General features: G+C 40.3%; 1 protein-coding gene across 2 annotated transcripts in view; it reads right to left on the bottom strand.

Annotated features, from left to right (window-relative positions):
* Positions 1 to 358: 358 nt before the first annotated feature.
* The window catches only part of ELP3 (elongator acetyltransferase complex subunit 3), a 103,859-nt gene continuing 85,426 nt past the window's right edge, over positions 359 to 18,791 (bottom strand). The window contains exon 14 of one of the 2 annotated variants that reach the window (XM_027600003.2): positions 359 to 2,649. In XM_027600003.2, the coding sequence (XP_027455804.1) occupies positions 2,573 to 2,649 (77 nt within the window). In that variant the 3' untranslated portion in view covers positions 359 to 2,572. The remainder of the gene's footprint in view (positions 2,650 to 18,791) is intronic. The other variant, XM_027600002.2, reaches the window with a different exon arrangement.

Genomic DNA, 18,791 nt, shown 5'->3' on the forward strand with positions numbered 1-18,791 from the left:
CTGTGGTTCAGTCGGTTAAGTGACTCGATTTTGGTTCAGATTGTGATCTCAGAGTCGTGAGATCGAGCCCCACATCGGGCTCTGTGCTTGGCACAGAGTCTGCTTAAAACTTGTTCTCCCTCTCACTCCCCCCCCCCACCACCGCCCCACCCCGGCACTCTCTCTTTCTCTAAAATAAATCTTTAAATATGGCTCAAAAGGTGAAGGGGCACCCCAGAGCTTCAGGGTTTTCAGAATCTAGGTCTTGAGCTCTTTCTTAAACTCAGGGGTCTGTGAATTCTTTATGAACAAATTGTCTTTTTGGTTAGATGATAATCTCTAAAACACATACACACACACCTTTGGAAATAGAAATTTATAATTTGAAAGATATTTTCTTTAGTTCTTAAGTTGTACTTTTCACAAACTCTTCAGGTGATTTAACAAGGTGAACTAAAAGCAGGGCTATTTGACTAGGTTTGAGGTGGTTGCTAAGGTTTGTTCAATAGAGATCAGAAACACAAGCTTTAAAGCTCCCGAGCTGAGACTGGCAGGGTCCCGACCAACTGACCCTTCTCAGGAAGTGGCCCGTGGGACTGAGGGGCACACGTCTTCGAGAGGGCCAGGCTGGCCAGACTGTGGAGGCGCCAGGCACCCCACACGCCAGAAAAAGCCCTGGGCAGTCGGAAGAGCAGCTGAAGCTTCTCGTGGCAGAAAGGCTGCTGGTGTTCTGCCTGTGCTCTGTCTCTCCCATGTAGCTTTAAAGGTTCTGCACCTTTTACCCAAGCTTAGAAGACCCACTCCAAAGAAGGCTGAGGACAAGCTAGAAAGAAAGAGGTATTTTCCTGAGCCCTGAGAGGAAAATCCAGATGGAACACTGGCTGATAGCCACTGGAAATGGGCACGTTCCCTGGTGATTTTGTTTTAAAATCTTGCTCTAAATCATCATTTTAAAATAAGCCTTTTTACAATTTTACAAGGGACCCCTCTGTACTTTACACATGTGGATCCCTTTAGGGCAGCGGGATATTAAGGATGAGCACCTGGAGGCCCAGAAACGCTTGTGTAAGCCGTGGTCACACTGCAGGCAGAGGTGAGGCTGGGCCAGCACGCTCTCCATTCCGTCACCCCCAGTTACATGTGCTAACAGCTAGTGTGCACGCACTGTTAGTTTAATAGTTTTATTTTTAAAGGAAAAACAAGCACAACTGAGAAGTAGCTAAATTACAGGTGTGGCAAGCCTTTGTAGCCCCACGGCGTGCCCCTGAGAATGCCAGTGCCGTGTGGCAGCCGAATGAGATGGCACGTGGTACCCAGGAGGAAGTAAACAGCATCACGGATTCATAGCAATGTCACTACATGTGTAACAGGCAGAAGAAAAACACTTTACATGATTCTTCTCTGTAGGCTGAAGATTTTACTTCTTGAACCTTTCAGGGGAATCAATTCCATTTACTAAACCTTTATAAAATGCCCCAGAAGCCAGGGGGCATGGAGTTAAGCCATGGTCTTAAGAATTGGCCCTCTCCAGGTGGAGTCTCCTTCGCAGACTACCTGGAAGTTACAAAGAGGCACTTCTAGAATATGAAACTTTGAAAAAGCCCATCTTTTTCCTATTTTTTCGATTTGGGCTCATTTCCCACTTCTTTGTTTTCAGAGGAGTTGAGCTCTTACCTTTCTTCATTTAAAGCAAACCAAAGCCCATCTTAAAGAACTACAAGGCAGGAAACGGCTTCTGTGGAAGTGCATCTGGACTCAGGGCTACGCACGCCCGGACGGGGGCATGTCAGACTCTGCCTGCTCAGGACAGACGAGAGGGGAAGCCAAACACTTCTCTGGGTAGAAGTGCTGCCCTCCCTGCTTTGTAGGGGTCAAGAGTGTAGGGACTACAGACAAGAAAAAATGTGAAATAAAGGGTGCTTGTAACAGCCCATTGTAGATGGCAGACTCCCAAGTGAGAAAGGCTGGTTTTAAGCTTGAAACACCAACCGACGACTTCGGTTCCTCTCCCCATCACACTGTTATTTCAAACATCACAGGAATCAGAGTGATTTCCATTAAAAACAAAAACAAACCAAAAAAAAGACGCTCATTTTTCTTGTGCCAGAGTGTATATCAAAGGCCAGAGATCAAAATCTAACAGTTTTCCTATGTTCCAACCTTTTTGTCCCTACGGTATATAAATAACCTACTCCTAAGTTTATTCCTCACATGACAATAGCTAGTTTTATTTCATGAATAATGTGTCCAAATGAGTTAATTTGCTTTCGTCACTGTGTGTGAGTCAAAGTAGGTCAATTGCAGGCTTCATGCAGACGTACAGAAACTGGACACGTGACTTGAGAACACGCAGGAGAGGGCGAGCGGGAGCTCTGAACATCAGAAGCTCGGTGGGCTTGGTCAGCAGACGTCCGGCCTGGCCCTGAAAGTAGTTTCCAGTCTCCGCAGCTGTAGGATGAGGGTGAAGCTCCTTGCCAGGGAGCCAGGGTGGGTCCATTTGTTTAGCTCAGCCTCTCTCCCGAGTATTCAAAATATCTTGAATTTTTATTTTCTGCCAGGGAGGATACTGCATCAAGGTGGGCTGGTGTGGCCATCACTTTAGTGTCTTTACCATGTATGGCCCTTGTAATCTGTAGCCAATCTTTCTGTAATAATTCCTGGTGCCGACGCCTGTGAAGCAGCAGAAAACCGAAGTTAAGAAAAGTCTCTATGAAGCCTAACTTTAGTAAAACCCTCAAAAGCCAGCGAACACTCCGCTCACCGCTCCCCTTTCCCACTCTTACTCAGAGACCAAATTCCAGTCCAGACTGAATCTCATCTTAATAAGTCTGGAACATTTTTATTATTTTGAATTCAAGCCACATTAAAATACAGAAACTGTATTTTAGAGCCTCTCGTATGTATTTCAATCCTGCTGACACCACCCCGTGAACGGAGCCAAACAGTAGTCCGGTCTCTGGGGAGCTGAGAGAAGAGGCGTGGGGAGGTGGGGTCTCCACAGAGCGCCAAGACGAAAAGGGCACCGAAGGAAAAGCTGCGCTGTAGTGTCAGCGCCACACTCCCGCAGCGTCAGCGGCCATTTCAGCAAAACAGCGGGCACATTAAATCAATGCTACTTAATTTGCATTTTATTAAAGTTTTGTCTGTCTTAACTGGCATATTCACTTCCATGTATGAGCAGTATAAGTACCAGGAGTCTATACTAGTTTTAAGTTTGCACACATTTAAATAACTTGGCTGATTTAAGTCAATAATGAAAGATCCATGAACTTACTCTCTTTGGAGAAACACTATCCTAAATGATGCCTCTAAAGCAGTAACAGTATTACACACAAGAAGCTGAGGTCCTAAGAGGATGGAGCATGGCTTCTCAGGTAGTATCCACAGGAGTGGTTAGGGGCATGGGTTTGGATCAGTTTGCTATGCATCTGAGACTTGGACCCGTCACTGCATAGGTCTGTGGCCTGGGCCACTTACTTACCTTCCCTGATTATTTGATCGTCTGTAATAACGTACTTATGTTTTAAGGATGTCGAGTATTAAATGAGACAGTCTATGAAATGTGATTAGTTCAGTCTGAAAAAGGCTGATTCCTCAGAAACACTGGCTGCTGTCGTTATTCTTTTAAAGCTTTTTATGACTTGGTACCTACCTGCTTATATTTCTAGCTTCATCTCTTGCTACAACTCTCTCCCTAAACACTATGCTTCAGCCTTGGTGAATTTAAAATATTTCCAAGTTCTCTGCATATGTCTGGCTCTTTCTTTAGCTTCCGGGTCCTTGCTCATGCTGTTCCCTCTAGCAAATTAAGTGAACCCGAGGAGGGAGTTAGTGGAAACTTCCATTTATAGGTCAGAAGCACAGGTAAGAAGCTGGACTTGCAATGGGCATCTGAAGTGCAGACATTCCTGTGGGCCTGAGCCCTTAACCTGTGGGATCTGATGCTATCTCCAGGGAGACTGTGGGAATGGAGTTAAATTACAGGACACCCAGCTGCTATTGCAGAATTGCCTGATGTGTGGAAAACCACTGCATCTGGTGTCAGTAGCATAAGTAGTCAGAGAGCGCTGTGTGCAGTGTGAATGAAAACTGCAGCGTGTTTCTTTACAGTGCTTTGCCCCCACAGCTCTCCCCACGGCGGACTGTGTCGCTGCTCTGCCTCTCTGTGAGGTGCAAGTTCTATTTATCTTGTTCCTCACTTTGTATTGTGAGGCTAGTACTGCAGACTGTGCCTGGAATCAAATAATTGTTCGCTCTTTCAAGTCTAGCCTAGTTCTTTAGCCCAAACCTTTGCTATTTAGGAATAGGCCTTCCTACCAAGTTTTGTTTTCCATCCCCTTCGAAATTTTTCAAGTGTTTAGAAAACGGAACTGAGGCTGGCACGACGGAGGTCACAAAACTGTCCTGTGAGAACAGGTCACTGGAGACTTTCCCTTTGAAGTCGAGGATTACTGATACTCCATTTCACACAACTGCACCTTGTCTCTGCATTTCTAATCATTACTTTTGTTCAACACTGTGGCTTGGGGTAGAGCAAGGGGAAAACAAAAACACAGTACAGGTCACGTGGCAGCTCAGACCCCTGAATACAGCAAGACGGCTGAAAACCCCCAGAGGGGCACAACCTCTCCTAAAGTTCTCTGTCCATAAGCATATCCTATAACCCAGCAATTATACTCTTGAGTGAAAAAGAGAAATGAATGCTTACATCCAACAAAAGACATTATTTATAACATCCAAACAGGAAATATCCCAAATATCAAGTGAATGGATAAATTGTATTTTCACACAATAAAATACTACACAGCAATGAAAAAAGGAACTTTAGCTTATTTATTTGTAAGAACATGGATGAACCTCACAGACCTAACGTGTATGAAAGAAACCAGATATAAAAGGTTAACACAAGTTCACCTGTTAACACAAAGTTCAGGCTAGAGGTAAAACTAATTTTATGGTCCTAGAAGTCAGAGTACTGGTTACATCTGTAAGACGATATGGACTGAAAGAGGGAAGGAGAGAAAGTCTTCTGGAGTGCTGAAAATGTTCTATCTTAATCTAGTAGTTACATGGGAACGTAATTTACATGCAAAAATTAATCAAGTGGTGTGCTTAACATGTACTTTCTGCATGTAATATCTCAATTAAAAAAAAATCCAGAGGGACAATTCATTTAACAGATGTTTTACTGTATTTTGACAGATCAATGAGTCCAGAGAATTCAGTGAAATAAGGCAGAAGGAATAGGATGAGTGGCCCACTCCACCCTGAACCCCCAACTTGGACAAACCACCAGGAGACCCTTGCACGTACTTCCCCTACCCACGGGGAAGCTAGAAATCACAGCCCCTCTCTCCACGCTGGCTGCATCCCTTACTTATCGTCCTGTTGTTTTGGTAATCATGCTGTGCTTCATTTTACTTGCATGTCTAGCTCCCCTCCTAGAATGTAAGCTCTTTAAAGTCAATGACTTCCATCCTTAGGGCTTAATAAGTGTCTGGCATATAATGAATATGCGATAAATGCTTGCAGATACATTGTACCGTATTCAGTTATTATGTTGTGTACATAGGACGAAATGTGCTCCTGGGGATGTCTTTAAAAAAAGAAAAAAAAAATTGCCTCTGTGTTGTTAGGTGCCAGGCAGTGGGAATGACTCAATGTAAAAGGTATTAAGGGAAGGACTTTTCTACCTTGTTAACTTAAAGATTTAGAGGCAGCTTTTCAATTTATTATCTCTAATAAAACTGCCCCCAATTTTTTTAGAAATATTTCTGGTTTTATATTTTCTAATTTCACAAAGCAGATGCCATTTTCCACGGACTTAACCCATTATGGATAATTTCAGGTATATAAAAGTTGAGATGACAGTGTATCGAACCTCCACATACCCATTACCCAGCTTCAACAGTTATCAGTTCATCCACCAAACTGCTAATGCTTCTAGCTTTCTACTCAGGGGAAGTCACAAAATACATCTGTTTCCTTCTGGTTCTGCTCAGCTTGGTCACTGGAGACATGTTTTAATTGCCTTCTTTCAAATAAGGATGATGGTATCTTCTTTACCATCAATTACCAGACCGAAGACATACCACTGGTCAGAGTGCTCTACTTCCTGAGACATGCTACATCCTCTATCTGTCCACCACAACCAGCTGCAGAGGTGAGATGGAAGCAGCTCCTGAGACGGGACTAGCCAGGCCTTGGATAACTGCAGAAGTTCACTCACTGTCAGTGTGTCCCGATTTCCTAAGCATGCTGCTGAAAAGAACAGCTTTACAGGGGCACAACGAAGCATTCCTCAGCCATGATTCTCACTGAGCATCCAGCATCCGGGCTCCCTGGGCTCTCTCCTTCTGCCTTTATACAGGGTATGGGCCCTAGAAACCATTACCAGCTTGAGAAGAGGCATTCAGGCGTTGTTTGCTTTTTTGAAAGAAAGGTGTATTTTCAAGCTCCTATCCTGTTTTCAGTAACATGCTGTAGCACTGAGATGGAAGATCTACTTCTGGACCCTCTGGGAAGATTTAAGAATTTGGGGGAAAGAACTCTGACCTCCAGTGGGTCTTAACCAACTAAGGCAAAAATACTCCCCATTTGTATTTCTTTGTGCCTCCCTTTTCTTGAAAGATCCGCTGGCCGCCACTCCCACCCCCTGCCGTTTCTACGGTCTGCAGAACAGACTGGTAAAAGCATTAGTACTCTTAGCCAGCTTGGAGGAGAACACACCATCACCCAGGCTGGGTGCAGGCCACACCCTGCTCCCATCCCCCCCGCCGTACTGAGGAGGGCTCCAAACAGTCCCTTCACGGTAACCTTCCTCTTGTTATTCGGCCAAAAACAGGCAATTACGTGTCACAACTGACGTCAGCCAGCCTCCCGGACTGACGTCGGCAGGCTGTGTCACAGGCCTCAGCATTAACACTGCTCCTGCCCTTGAGGAGAGATGCAGTGGGCTGCATGTGTAACTGACTTCTCAACTCAATCGCCTGGGTGTCTGCGAAGCCCTGGGCTGGGGAGCGAGCAGGACTTGCGCCGACATGCGGCAAGCAGCCCTCAGGGTGCCGCCATGGCCAGTGCTTAGTAGAGCTGTCAGGACAGCGGGGGTGGGCCACATGCCTGCTTCCTTTCATCCTCCAAGTTCTGTAACCCACAGGCAGAAGTTACCTATATTGTGGGGGCCGTTTTCCTACTCTCAGAGGCAGGATAAATTTTCTATCTTCACCACTTTGCAGGTTGTGATGATGATGAAATGAAGTAAGGTGACAGAAGAGGATCCTGAAATGTGCTAGAGTGACACTCTGTGATGTGGCTTCAGTGACCAGCCTCTCTAGTTACCTTCCTGGCCTCCACCTGTGCCCCAGGACAGAGATAAAGACAGGGGACGCTGTTCACTCCGATGGGGTGACAGGAAGAGAGAGCTGGCCAGCACTAGGTGGGAAAGCCTCCGCCCCCTTTCCCAACTGGGATCTCTGGCTTATTGCTCCAAGGCTGGCTGCCAAGAGCTGCCCACCGCCTGGGAACCTGCCACCTAGGGGAGACCAGGGGCTATAGTAGTTCCCTGATCCTTTTTCCGTACCAAATGCCTTCAAGCCTCCAGCCCCCCACAGTTGGTGAAAATGCCTCTGCTTTCTGACCCCCTCTCCTCTCTTTGAAAGACGCACACCATTTAGCTTAAGTTTTGCATACTCTAAACACTAAGGACAGAAAGGAAATCATGTAGAGTGTAGTACACATGCCAACTGCCTCAGCCAGTGGCCACAGGAGCAGGCTAATTATGGCTTGTTTAATGCTCTTTAGTAAAAGTGGGGGAATAAAAATCACAAAACCTTAAGATTAATGAAAAAGGAAAATGGAACAAATCTGTTTACTTAAATTCCACTCTGATTCTATTCTAGAAAACAAAGGGGGAAGAAGTAAGCAAAAGGAGTAAACTAGCCAATGTGGTGCCTGAATTGGGCACAAAACAACTCTTTGCTTCTCCATATTACCACAGCCCTTTCCTTCTAAAAGGATAAACCCAACCTCTACCAAAGTAGAGGCTGAGAAAACTGAAAACACATTTTCCCTTCAAGAGAGAAAGTCAGTCAGGAGCAGGAGATGAGCCTACACCCCACCTAACTCCATTTCAAAACAAAGGAAGCAACAACTTTATAGTTGATTGAGTACAAAGTATAAAGCTAGATAGAGGAGGAAGAACTTTCTTGAGTACTTAGAAATACCAGGCATTACATCTACATGCTTGACACATCAACTTAGGCACCTAACAAAGCGGCACCTGGATGGCTCAGGCAGTTAAGTGTCTGACTCTTGGCTTCAGTTCAGGTCATGATCTCGGGGTCCTGGGATCGAGCCCTGCATCAGGCTCTGTGCTCAGCAGGAGAATCTCCTTGAGATTCTCTCCCTCTCCCCTTATCCCTCCCCCGCTGGCAAGCATGCTCTTGCTCTAAAATAAATAAAATCTTAAAAAAAAAAAAAAAAAGACTAGAGATTGGAATTACTATCCTATGAGGAATGTGAGTTCCAGAAAGGGTCCTAACAAAAGGTCACAGAGTTAGGAAGCAGAACTGTAATTCAGACCCAGGTCCCTCGTCTCCACAGCTCCCAGTATTTCTGCTAAGCTACAGCACTGGCAGCACTGGTGTTGTGGGTAGTGCCACAGCCCCTTCCCCGACCCTGGCTTTAAACATCAAGTCTGCTCTAGTAGCAGCATAGAATGGACAACTAACTGGCTTGTCTTCATCACCTTACCTCTCTTAGCTGTGTCTAGTTTGTCAGTATCTTTTTTGATAAATCACTAGATGAAATAAACTTGGTGACCTTATTTTCATTTCATTAACAGGGTTCAGTAAGAAAAGTTACATAAAACGGTGAGATAACATAGGCAATAACAAACTGTTAACAGATACGGCTTACAAATGTGAGACCTACTGTTACTTTTCAGTAACAACTTGATAAATTGTGGTCACCTTTTCTAAAATGAAGAAAAACACCATATAAAATTTGGAGGGAAAAAGCAACAAAGATGGAACAATGATAGAAACCAGATCCCAGAGGAAGGGCAGTCAAGTCAGGAGGAGTATTATGCTTACAGAAAAGGTGACTTCAGGCTGGACTGTGACACACTAAATGATTAAGATCAACTTGAAAAAAAAAAACAAAACAAAACCCCAACACCAAAGGCCTATTACCAGTTATTATCAGGCAGAGAATAAGGAGAAAAGGTGAGCTTTAAGAGGGGAGTAGACTTTTCTGCCTCGGTGGTGTCTGCCAATCCAGGAAGGGCAGCTGAGATCCACAGAGACCGGCTGGAGACAAGCAGGACTGGGCAGAAGTCACATGGCCACCAGAAGCACAGAACTAGCTATAATACTGCTCATCTCACTCCTCTCCATGAAGGGCTGTGCTCTGCACTGTGGGAGTTAACTGAAAGCCAGAGTTGCTACTAAGACTCAAGGAGCTGAAGGAACAGATGGGGGTCTGAATCCAGAGCCTAGTAAAGGCACAGTCTCCAGCCTAACAATCCCTTTCTGGACTGTCTCTGAAAGGCTCAACTTTGAAGTGGAGAGAGGGACTGCTGGGGAGGGGTCATTCAAAGGACCTCGATAAACCTCAAGCCTTTTTCTTGGACAACTAGTGCTCTTAGATGCCCTGGCAGAAGGAAACAGAGATCCTCCTTGGAAGAAGCTAACATCATCTACGTCTTGAAGTATTCTTGAAAGCAAATTCTCTCATAAAATGCTCAGCAAATAAAAAATGATGAGGTATACTTTGAAACAAGATAACAGGGTAATGAGAGACTGCATGCAGGTACTCCAGATTTGAGGTCATCTGATGCAGATTGTAGAACTATGCTTACTATTTTCATTGAGATAGAAGCTGAATTTAAGACTTTAAAAGCAACAAAAAGCTATAAAACATGATAGAACAGTTGAAAAAGATAACAGAAATCAGAGAATTGAAAAATAAAATGAGGACTAAGGCATCAATGAATGAGTTTAGCAGTAGCTTAGACTGAATTAGAAGAAACTATCAACAATGACACATGGAGAAACAAAGCAAAGGGGTAGGGAAAGAGGGTATGAGACACAATGGATACAATGAGTAGGTCTAACATGTTTAACTGCAGTCCCAGGAAGGGGGGAGAGAATGGGAGAGAGTCAATATGAGATCGAAGCTGAAAATAACTCAATTAAAAAAAAAAATCAACTTCCCATTGAAAGAAGCCCAAGCAGAGAAAACCCATACTCAGAAACACCATAGTAAAGCTAGAGAAAACACACTCTAAAACCAGACAATATTAAAAAATAAAAACATAAAAGCAGCCAGAGAAACATCCTCAAGACAGACCTGAGAGTTCTTAACTACATCATTAAAAGCCAAAGACAGTGGAAAGACAGCTTCAAGGTGCTAAAAGCAAATAAATGCAAACCCAGAATTCTTTACTTAGTGAAAACAGAATTCAAGAATGGAACATGCCATATAGTCAAAACCTGAATAATTTGCTACCAGCAGATTACTAAAGTAAATTCTTTAGGCATAAAGAAAATAATACTTGCAAATTACCTGATTACCCATCAATAATAAAACAGATAAACTGTGATATATCTGCATCATGGGATCCTATATATCAATGAAAATAAAAAGCAAAGAAAGTAATAAATATAACAGTAAATCCAAATGAATATCGAGTGTATATACAAAAATATAATAATGTCTTGTGGATTTTTGAAATAGTATCATACATGGAGAAACTTCAGAAAATATCTAAATGACCAATAAACATGAAAAGGGAGTCAACAACATCACTCATGAGGAAATAAAAATTAAAACTACAGAAAATACCATCACATACATACTGAACAACTAAAACTCATATACTCCTAGTGGGAGTGTAAATTGGTAGCTGTATAGTAAAGTACTTTGTAGATTCTTATAAACACATGTAACTCCCTGTAATCCAACAAGCCACTCCTAGGTGCACTGTCCACAAAAATGTGTGCACATGGGCCCCAAGATACATATATAAGAATATTCATGAGCCCAAACTGGAAGCTATACAAATATCCAGCAAGAATCAAACTGAGATATTTGCATAATGGGATCCTATGTATCAATGAAAATGCGTGAAAATGAACACAGCCACACACAATGTGACTCAATCTCACAATGTTGCACACAAGCAGCCAGAACAACATAAATTCACTAAAATGATTCCATTTATCTAAAACTAACAACAACAAACCTAAACTATAGTTAAGGGATTCAGAATTAGGTAGTGGAGTATAACAAGAATACATGGGAGAAAATACCAAAAAAGCTGGGCTGCTGGTGTAAGGAAGAAGGCAAGGAGGTGGGAGGAGAGAATGGTGGGAGGGGTAAAGAGGGGTACTTCTTGGATGCCGCATATGTTCCTGACCTAAGTAAGGATGACATAGGCATCGGTTAAACAATTCACTTTCCTATTTGTTACAGTTTACTGTCAACTTTTAAAAATGACAGAGAAGTTAAGATTTAGTAATTTTAACTATATGAATGCTTGTTTAAATATGGAAATAAATTCTTCATGCATGTGGAATATCAAAAAAACTTGGGTTTAGTGATTCTAACTGGACAAAGGAAGAACGTGAAATTACTAATGTGATTTAATACAGGAAGAAAAAGGAAGTTTAATATCAAGTGATTATTAAGTATGTACTAGGAACTGGAAATTAAAAGAGTTTTTCTCTTTTAATTCTCTCCTAGAATTCTTTAAGGAAAGAAAAACTCTGACCTAATAATTTAGACGCTTTCACGTCTGAAGCAAGAAAATGAATTTGAAATCTGGAGGAGCATTCCAGTTCTTTGACACTACCTCTGTTAAGACACAAAGCTGTCCCCTTAATTGCTAGTCATGGGTTGGACGGAATTAAAATTCAGCCCACATCACATTCCTAAAGCCAAACTTGAAAAGAGAAAATATGCTAAATCTATCCTTTGAAACTTAAATCTGATTTTTCCGAATAGGTGCAAAAGACTGAGATGATGATTCATGATCATTTTTTAAAAAAATCAGTGAAATAAAAATAAACTGTTTTAATTACTTTTGGGTTCCATTAACTATTTATCGAGTGCTTGATACGTGCCTAGCAGCATTAATACAAGGCAAATGTATTCATTAGTTTCATTCATTTGCTATTGAAATGAGACTTTGTATTATATCTCATTGATCTCTTAGTTGGATGGCAATATTTCACTCTTCAACAATGCACATATATAAGAGTTGGGGAAAGGTTTTTATTCTGAACGTATGAAAATGAACCAATTAACTCAATGACCTTAAATCTTTGAGAGAGGGTTTTTTTCTTGTTCTAAAAAAAATCTTACAAAGTTACCCACATATAATCTTAGCTCCTCAAAGCAGTTGATTATTGCAAGTCATTAATACAGCACATTAGTACCTTATTCTATTCATCACCTCGGAAGATACAGAGAATATCTGAGTAGAGCTATAAGATCCAACCTGCTACCCAGCAGCCTAAAAGTTCCTCTACCCATTCTGAAATGGCTATACTAAGATAATAACAAACACAAATTGAACAAAGAATAAAAGGTAACTTATAAAGCAGTTCTTATAGAGAATCTAAATGAAGGTTGTGTTAACTTACAGTAGGGTGATGGTGCTGGGTTATCCTATAGCTCTTAGAAAGGTTTTTTTTTCCTTCATAGGGTATCTGATATAGGAGATCCTGCAATCTTCTAAGTCAAAAATAGAGTGGCTCTGTTCGTATAAGTGAAGAATATTTGTATGTCACAGATCATTCTCGCTACTTTGCTCATGTCCCAAAACATTAGTGTGTCTCTGCAGAAGTTAAAGACTGCGCCATCTGTAACCTGGTAGGAAGTGGGATCCCTTCTATTTATAGTCTTTTAAAAAGTAGACTTTAAAATGAGCAAATGGTGGAGTAGGAAACTCCAGAGATCAGTCCCTTCACTGAAACAACCACTAAACTGGAAAAAATAGAATCAATTATTTTGGGACACTAGAACTTAATAAGACACTTACAGCATCTCGGGGTGCTTGATGAAGGGGCTGCTGAACTTTGACAGGAGAGCAGCCGATATAAAGCACCTACTATTCCCTATTTCTAGGTGGTTGGCTACAGCCATGGTAGGCAGTAAGCCCTTGTTCTTTAAAAATTTGGGGTTGTATATGTGGTTTGGTTTGGAGGCTCCTGTGGGTAGGAGTATCTTTGTTTTGGCCCCTCCTTGCTGTGCAGGCTTCCCTGGGATGTTTATTGTAAAATTTGAAGAGACAAACACCACCCTTCCCCTTTTTTAAGGGGACATTTAAGAAAATCCCTGTCAGGTCACAGGCTGATTGCAGAGAGAATAGAAACTTCAGTGGCCACATGCAACGAAGAATCAACTTTACAAAAACAGTTTGGAAAAGTCACTATACAAATGGATGACTGCAGCCCTTAAAAGCAATCACTGCAAAGGGGGAGAGTCTGACTTATAATATTCATATGTGCAGTTCTCGACAACAATAGAAAACCCAGGAAAAAAAGAATTTGACAGAAGCTATGCTTAAGGAAGCCTAGACACTGGCATTACCAGGCAAAATCAACTGTATTAAATATGCTCAGAAGCTAAAGGAAACCATGGACAAAGAACTAAAGGAGTACAAACAACAAAAGCAAAAATAAGGGGGACTGCACAAATTAAAAAGCTTCTGTACAGCAAAAGAAATAATTAACAAAATGAAAAGATGATCTATAGAATGGGAAAAAATATATGCAATTCACATATTGGATAAGGGGTTAATATCCACAATACTTAACTCATACAACCCAGTAACAAAAAACAATCTGATTACAAATGGGCAGAGGAACTAAAACTGACATTTTTCCAAAGAAAATATCCACATGGCCAACAAATACATGAAAAGATGCTCAACATCACTATTCAACAGGAAATGCAAATCACAACCACAATGATATGACCTCACACCTGTTAGTATGGCCATCAGCAAGAAGACAAAAGAACAAGTGTTGGCAAGAATGTGGAGAAAAGGGAATCCTTGTGCAATGTTGGTGGGAATGTAAATTGGTGCAGCCGCTATGGAAAACAGTATGGAGGTTCCTCAGAAAATTAAAAATAGAATTACCAAAAAAAAAAAAAAGGAATTACCATATGATCCAATAATTCTTCTTCTGGGTATATACATCCAAAGGTTATGAAAACAAGATATTGAAGAGATATATGCACTCCATGTTCACTGCAGCATTTTCCACACTAGCCAAAATATGGAAACAACTTAAGTGTCTGTCAATGGGTGAATGGTTTAAAAAAATGTGGTATATGGTACATAGTACATGCAAAAGAATATTATTCAGCCATGAGAAAGAAAGAAATCTTGCCATGTGCAACATGGATGGACCTTGAGGACATTATGCTAGGTGATATAAGTCAGACAAAGACAAATAGTATATGATATCACTTATATGTACAATCTAAAAAAAAGCCAAATTCATAAAAACAGTAGAACGGTAGTTGCCAGGGGCTGGGAGGGTGGGGGAATAGGAGAGATATTGTATAAGGGTACACACTTGCAACTTGTAGATAAGTAATTCTTAAGAGATCTAATGCACAGCACAGTGATTACAGACAGCAATATTATAAACATCAAACTTGCTAAGAGACTAGATCTTAATTCCTACCACAAAAAAGAAATGATAACTATGTGATGTGTTAGAAGTGTTAATAATACTATAATGTGAATCATATTACAATATATACATTTATCAAATCAACAGGTTGTATGCCTTAAATTTATACAGTGTCAAATATATTTCAATTCAAAAAAGAACTCAAGGAAATCAGAACACTGTATGAACAAAGAAGGAACGTCAATAAAGAGAAACTGTAAAAAGAAACCAAACAAATACTGGAGTTGAAAAATACAATAGCAAAAAATTTTTAAATTTACTAGAGGGAGTTCAATTGCAGATTTGAGCAGACAGAAAATAGAATCAGTGAACTTAAAGATAATGTGACTGAATTTGTCCAGTCTAAGGAGCAGAAAGAAAAAAGAACGAGGAACCCAAGAGACCTGTGAGACACCATGAAGCATACCAACATACACATCATAGAAGTCTCAGAGGGAGATGAGACAGATAAAGGGTAGAAAAAAAAATATTTAAGGAAATAATGGCCAAAAGACTTGAAACTATACTTCTAAGAAGCTCAACAAGTTCCAAGCAGGATAAACTCAAAAAGATCCACATCAAGGCACATTATAGCCAAATCATCAAAGGCCAAAGAATCTTGGCACGCAGTGAAGAGTGACTCATCACATACAAGGGGTCCTCAATAATATCAACAGCTAATCTTAGAAACCATGGAGGTAAGAAGGCATGGGCTGACACATTTAAAGTGCTGAGAGTAACAAACAAACAAACCTGTCAACTAAGAATTTTATATACAGCAAAATAATCTCTCATGGATAAAGAAGAAATTAAGTTATTTCCAAATAAACCAAAGCTAGGAAAGTTTGTTACTACTAGACCTACCCTACAAGAATCCTTCAGGCCAAAACAAAAGGACATTAGATAGTAACTCAAAGCGGAAGGAAGGACAGAAGGAAGGAAGGAAGGAGAATGAAGAATGAATGAATGAACACTGCTAAAGGTTAATTACATAGGTAAATACAAAAGCCAGTATTATTGTACTGGTTTGTAACTCCTTTCTTTTCCCTATATAATTTAAAAGACAAATTCATGAAACAATGATTATAAATTTGTTAAGAGACTTACAGGTATAAAGATGTAATTTATGACAGTAACAAGGCAAAACAGAGACAGATATGTATAGGAGCAAAGTGTTTGCACACTATTAAAACTAAATTCGCATTATTCAAACTAGGTTGCTGGAAGTTTTAAGATGTTAATTGTAATCCTTCAGGTAATCACTAAGAAAATAACTAGTAACCAAAAGAGAGCTGGGCTGGATAGACTATCAAAGAAAAGGTATTTTAAGTCAAAAAAAGGAGATGAAGAAGGATGTGACATATTGATAAAAGGTTCAGTTCATCAAGGTTTAACAATTATAAACATATTTACACCTAACAACAGAGCTCCAAAATACATAAAGCAAAAATGGACAGAACTGAAGGGAGAAATAAATAGTTCTACATTCAGAACTGGAGACTTCCTCCTATACACATTTTCAATAATTTCCTGAAAAATAAGACAGAAGATCAGTAAGGAAATAGAGGACTTGAAAAACCCTTTTAACCAATTAGACCTACCAGACATATATAGAACACATCACTGAACAACAGCAGAATATACATTTTCCACATTGGACATGGAGCATTCTCCAACTTAGATCATATATCAGGTCATAAAACAAATCTTAATAAATTTAATAAGACTGAAATCTTACAAAGTATGAAAAAAGTATTAAAAAAAGACTGAAATCACTAAAATTAGAAATAAAAGAGGAGACATTACTGACTTTACAGAAATAAAAAGAATTATAAGAATACTATGAACAACAATATGGATGTGTGTGTACACCAACACATTGGATAACTTAGTTAAAATGGACAAATTCCTAGAAACACAAAGACTGACTCAAGAAGAGATAGAAGGTCTATATAGTCCTATAACAAGTAAGGGGATGGACTCAGTAATCAAAAACCTCCAAAGAAAAACCCAGGACTAGATGGCTTTACTGGTATTTCTATTAAATATTTATAGGATTAACACCAATCTTCAAACACTTCCAAAAAACCGAGTTAGGACTCAGCCTATGAGGCTAGCAATACCTTGATAATAAAGCCAGACAAAGACAGTACAAAGAAAACTACAGACCTCTAACCTTTATGAATGTATATGGAAGAAAATACTTGCAAATCACAGATCTTATAAAGGTATCCAGAAAATATAAAGAATTCCTAAAACTCAACAGAAAGACACCCAATTAAATAATGAGTAAAGGACTTGCATAGATGTTTTTCTAAAGATACACAAATGACAAACAAGCACAAAAAAGATGTTCAATATCACTGGTCATTAAGGAAATCAAAGTTAAACCCCCAATAAAACATCACTCCACACCTACTAGGATGGTTATTTAAAAAAAAAAAAAAAGGAAAATAACAAGTGTTGGCAAGGATGTGGAAAAATCAGAACTCTTAAGCATTGCTGATAGGAATGTAAAATGATGTAGCCATTGCAGAAAAGTTTGGTGATTCCTGAAAAAGTTAAAAAGAACTACTGTTTGATCCAGCAACTCTGAGTATTTACATAAAGGAACTGAAAGTAGGGACTTGAGAAGATCCAAACTAAACTTTGACCAATGTCATAGTACCATTATTCACATAGCCAAAAGATGGAAACAACCCAAACTGTATGTATACATATGAATACACACACACCATATACACATGGAATATTATTCAGTCTTAATAAATGAAGCAAAATCCTTTAATGTATATAGTATGGATGAACCTTGAAGACATTATGCTAAGTGAAATAAGCCAGAGACAAAAAGGTCACATACCGTCTGATTCTACTTTACAGAGACAGAAAGTAGATTAAAGGTTACTAGGGGTTGGGGAGATGGGAGAATTGGGAGTATTACTTAATGAGTACAGAGTTTCTGTTTGGGGTGATGAAAATGTTTCGGAAATAGGGGTGATGGTTGTACAACATTGTGACTGTAACTAATGCCACTGAACTGTATACTTAAAAATGGTTATAATGGTAAATTTTATGTCATATATAATTTACTACCTCCCCAAATTAAAAAAAAGACTTTAAGGTTTATTAACTATTTTCAGGTGTCTGTGGGAGGATAGATAGCTCTAAAGAGAAACCATGTACCCTCAGCCCAAAGATAGTCTTCTGTATTCCATAACCTAGAAGAAAGATATAAATGGCCAATATCATAGATCTAAAGGATCAGATAGGATTTAGGTAGGCTTGTAAAGGGAAATACACAAAGGTCCTCATGGAAGAGAGATGGCAGACAAAAGATCAGATGCAGGGGCTACTTGTGGGGGCCTGACAAAGTCTGCTTTGGACAGTATTAGGTATAATTGTGCTGCCATGACTGGCTCTATGAAAATCTGATATTGGGTTTGGGACAAGAACCCCTGAACATATGTATGCTCAGAGAGAGTCCATCTTGGGAGAAGACTAAATGAAGTTTCCTGTAGAAAGGGACTCTAGGCCTGTTAATTTCAACTTAATGAAAATGTATTTAACTTGGTAGGCAAAAATGGCTGTCACCAGATCCTCTCTTTAAGAGTGGATGTATTTCCTCTCCCTTTAAATCTGGGCTGGCCCAATGACGCTCGTAACCAACAGAATGGGACCTAAGTCACACTGTGGTAGGCAGTCTCTAAGATGACTCCCAAAGGTCACTGTGTACTGGTATTCAGTCTTGTACAATCCCTTCCCCTTGTGGGTGGGCTGGACTTGACTCTCTTCTAAGACTAGGTACAAGGACTGTGGCTTCCACCTTAAGGGGCTCTCTGTCTCTGTGATCACTCTATTGAGGGAAGCAAGCTGACATATGATAAGCAGTCCTATAGAGAGGCCTATGTGGCATGGTGAGGAACTGTGGCCGTAAGACCAACAGCCTGTGAGGACTGAAGAAGCCTGTCAAAACCACATGGTAAACCTGGCATCAGATCTTTCAACCCCAATTGAATCCTGAAATGATTATATCCCCAGCTGATACCTTAATTGCAGCTTTATGAGATACTGTGAGCCAGAGGTACCCAGCTAAGTCACTTCTAGATTTCTGACCTACAGAAA

The sequence above is a fragment of the Zalophus californianus genome, chromosome 2, assembly GCF_009762305.2.
Source record: "Zalophus californianus isolate mZalCal1 chromosome 2, mZalCal1.pri.v2, whole genome shotgun sequence".
In the NCBI taxonomy this organism is placed as follows: Eukaryota; Metazoa; Chordata; class Mammalia; order Carnivora; family Otariidae; genus Zalophus; species Zalophus californianus.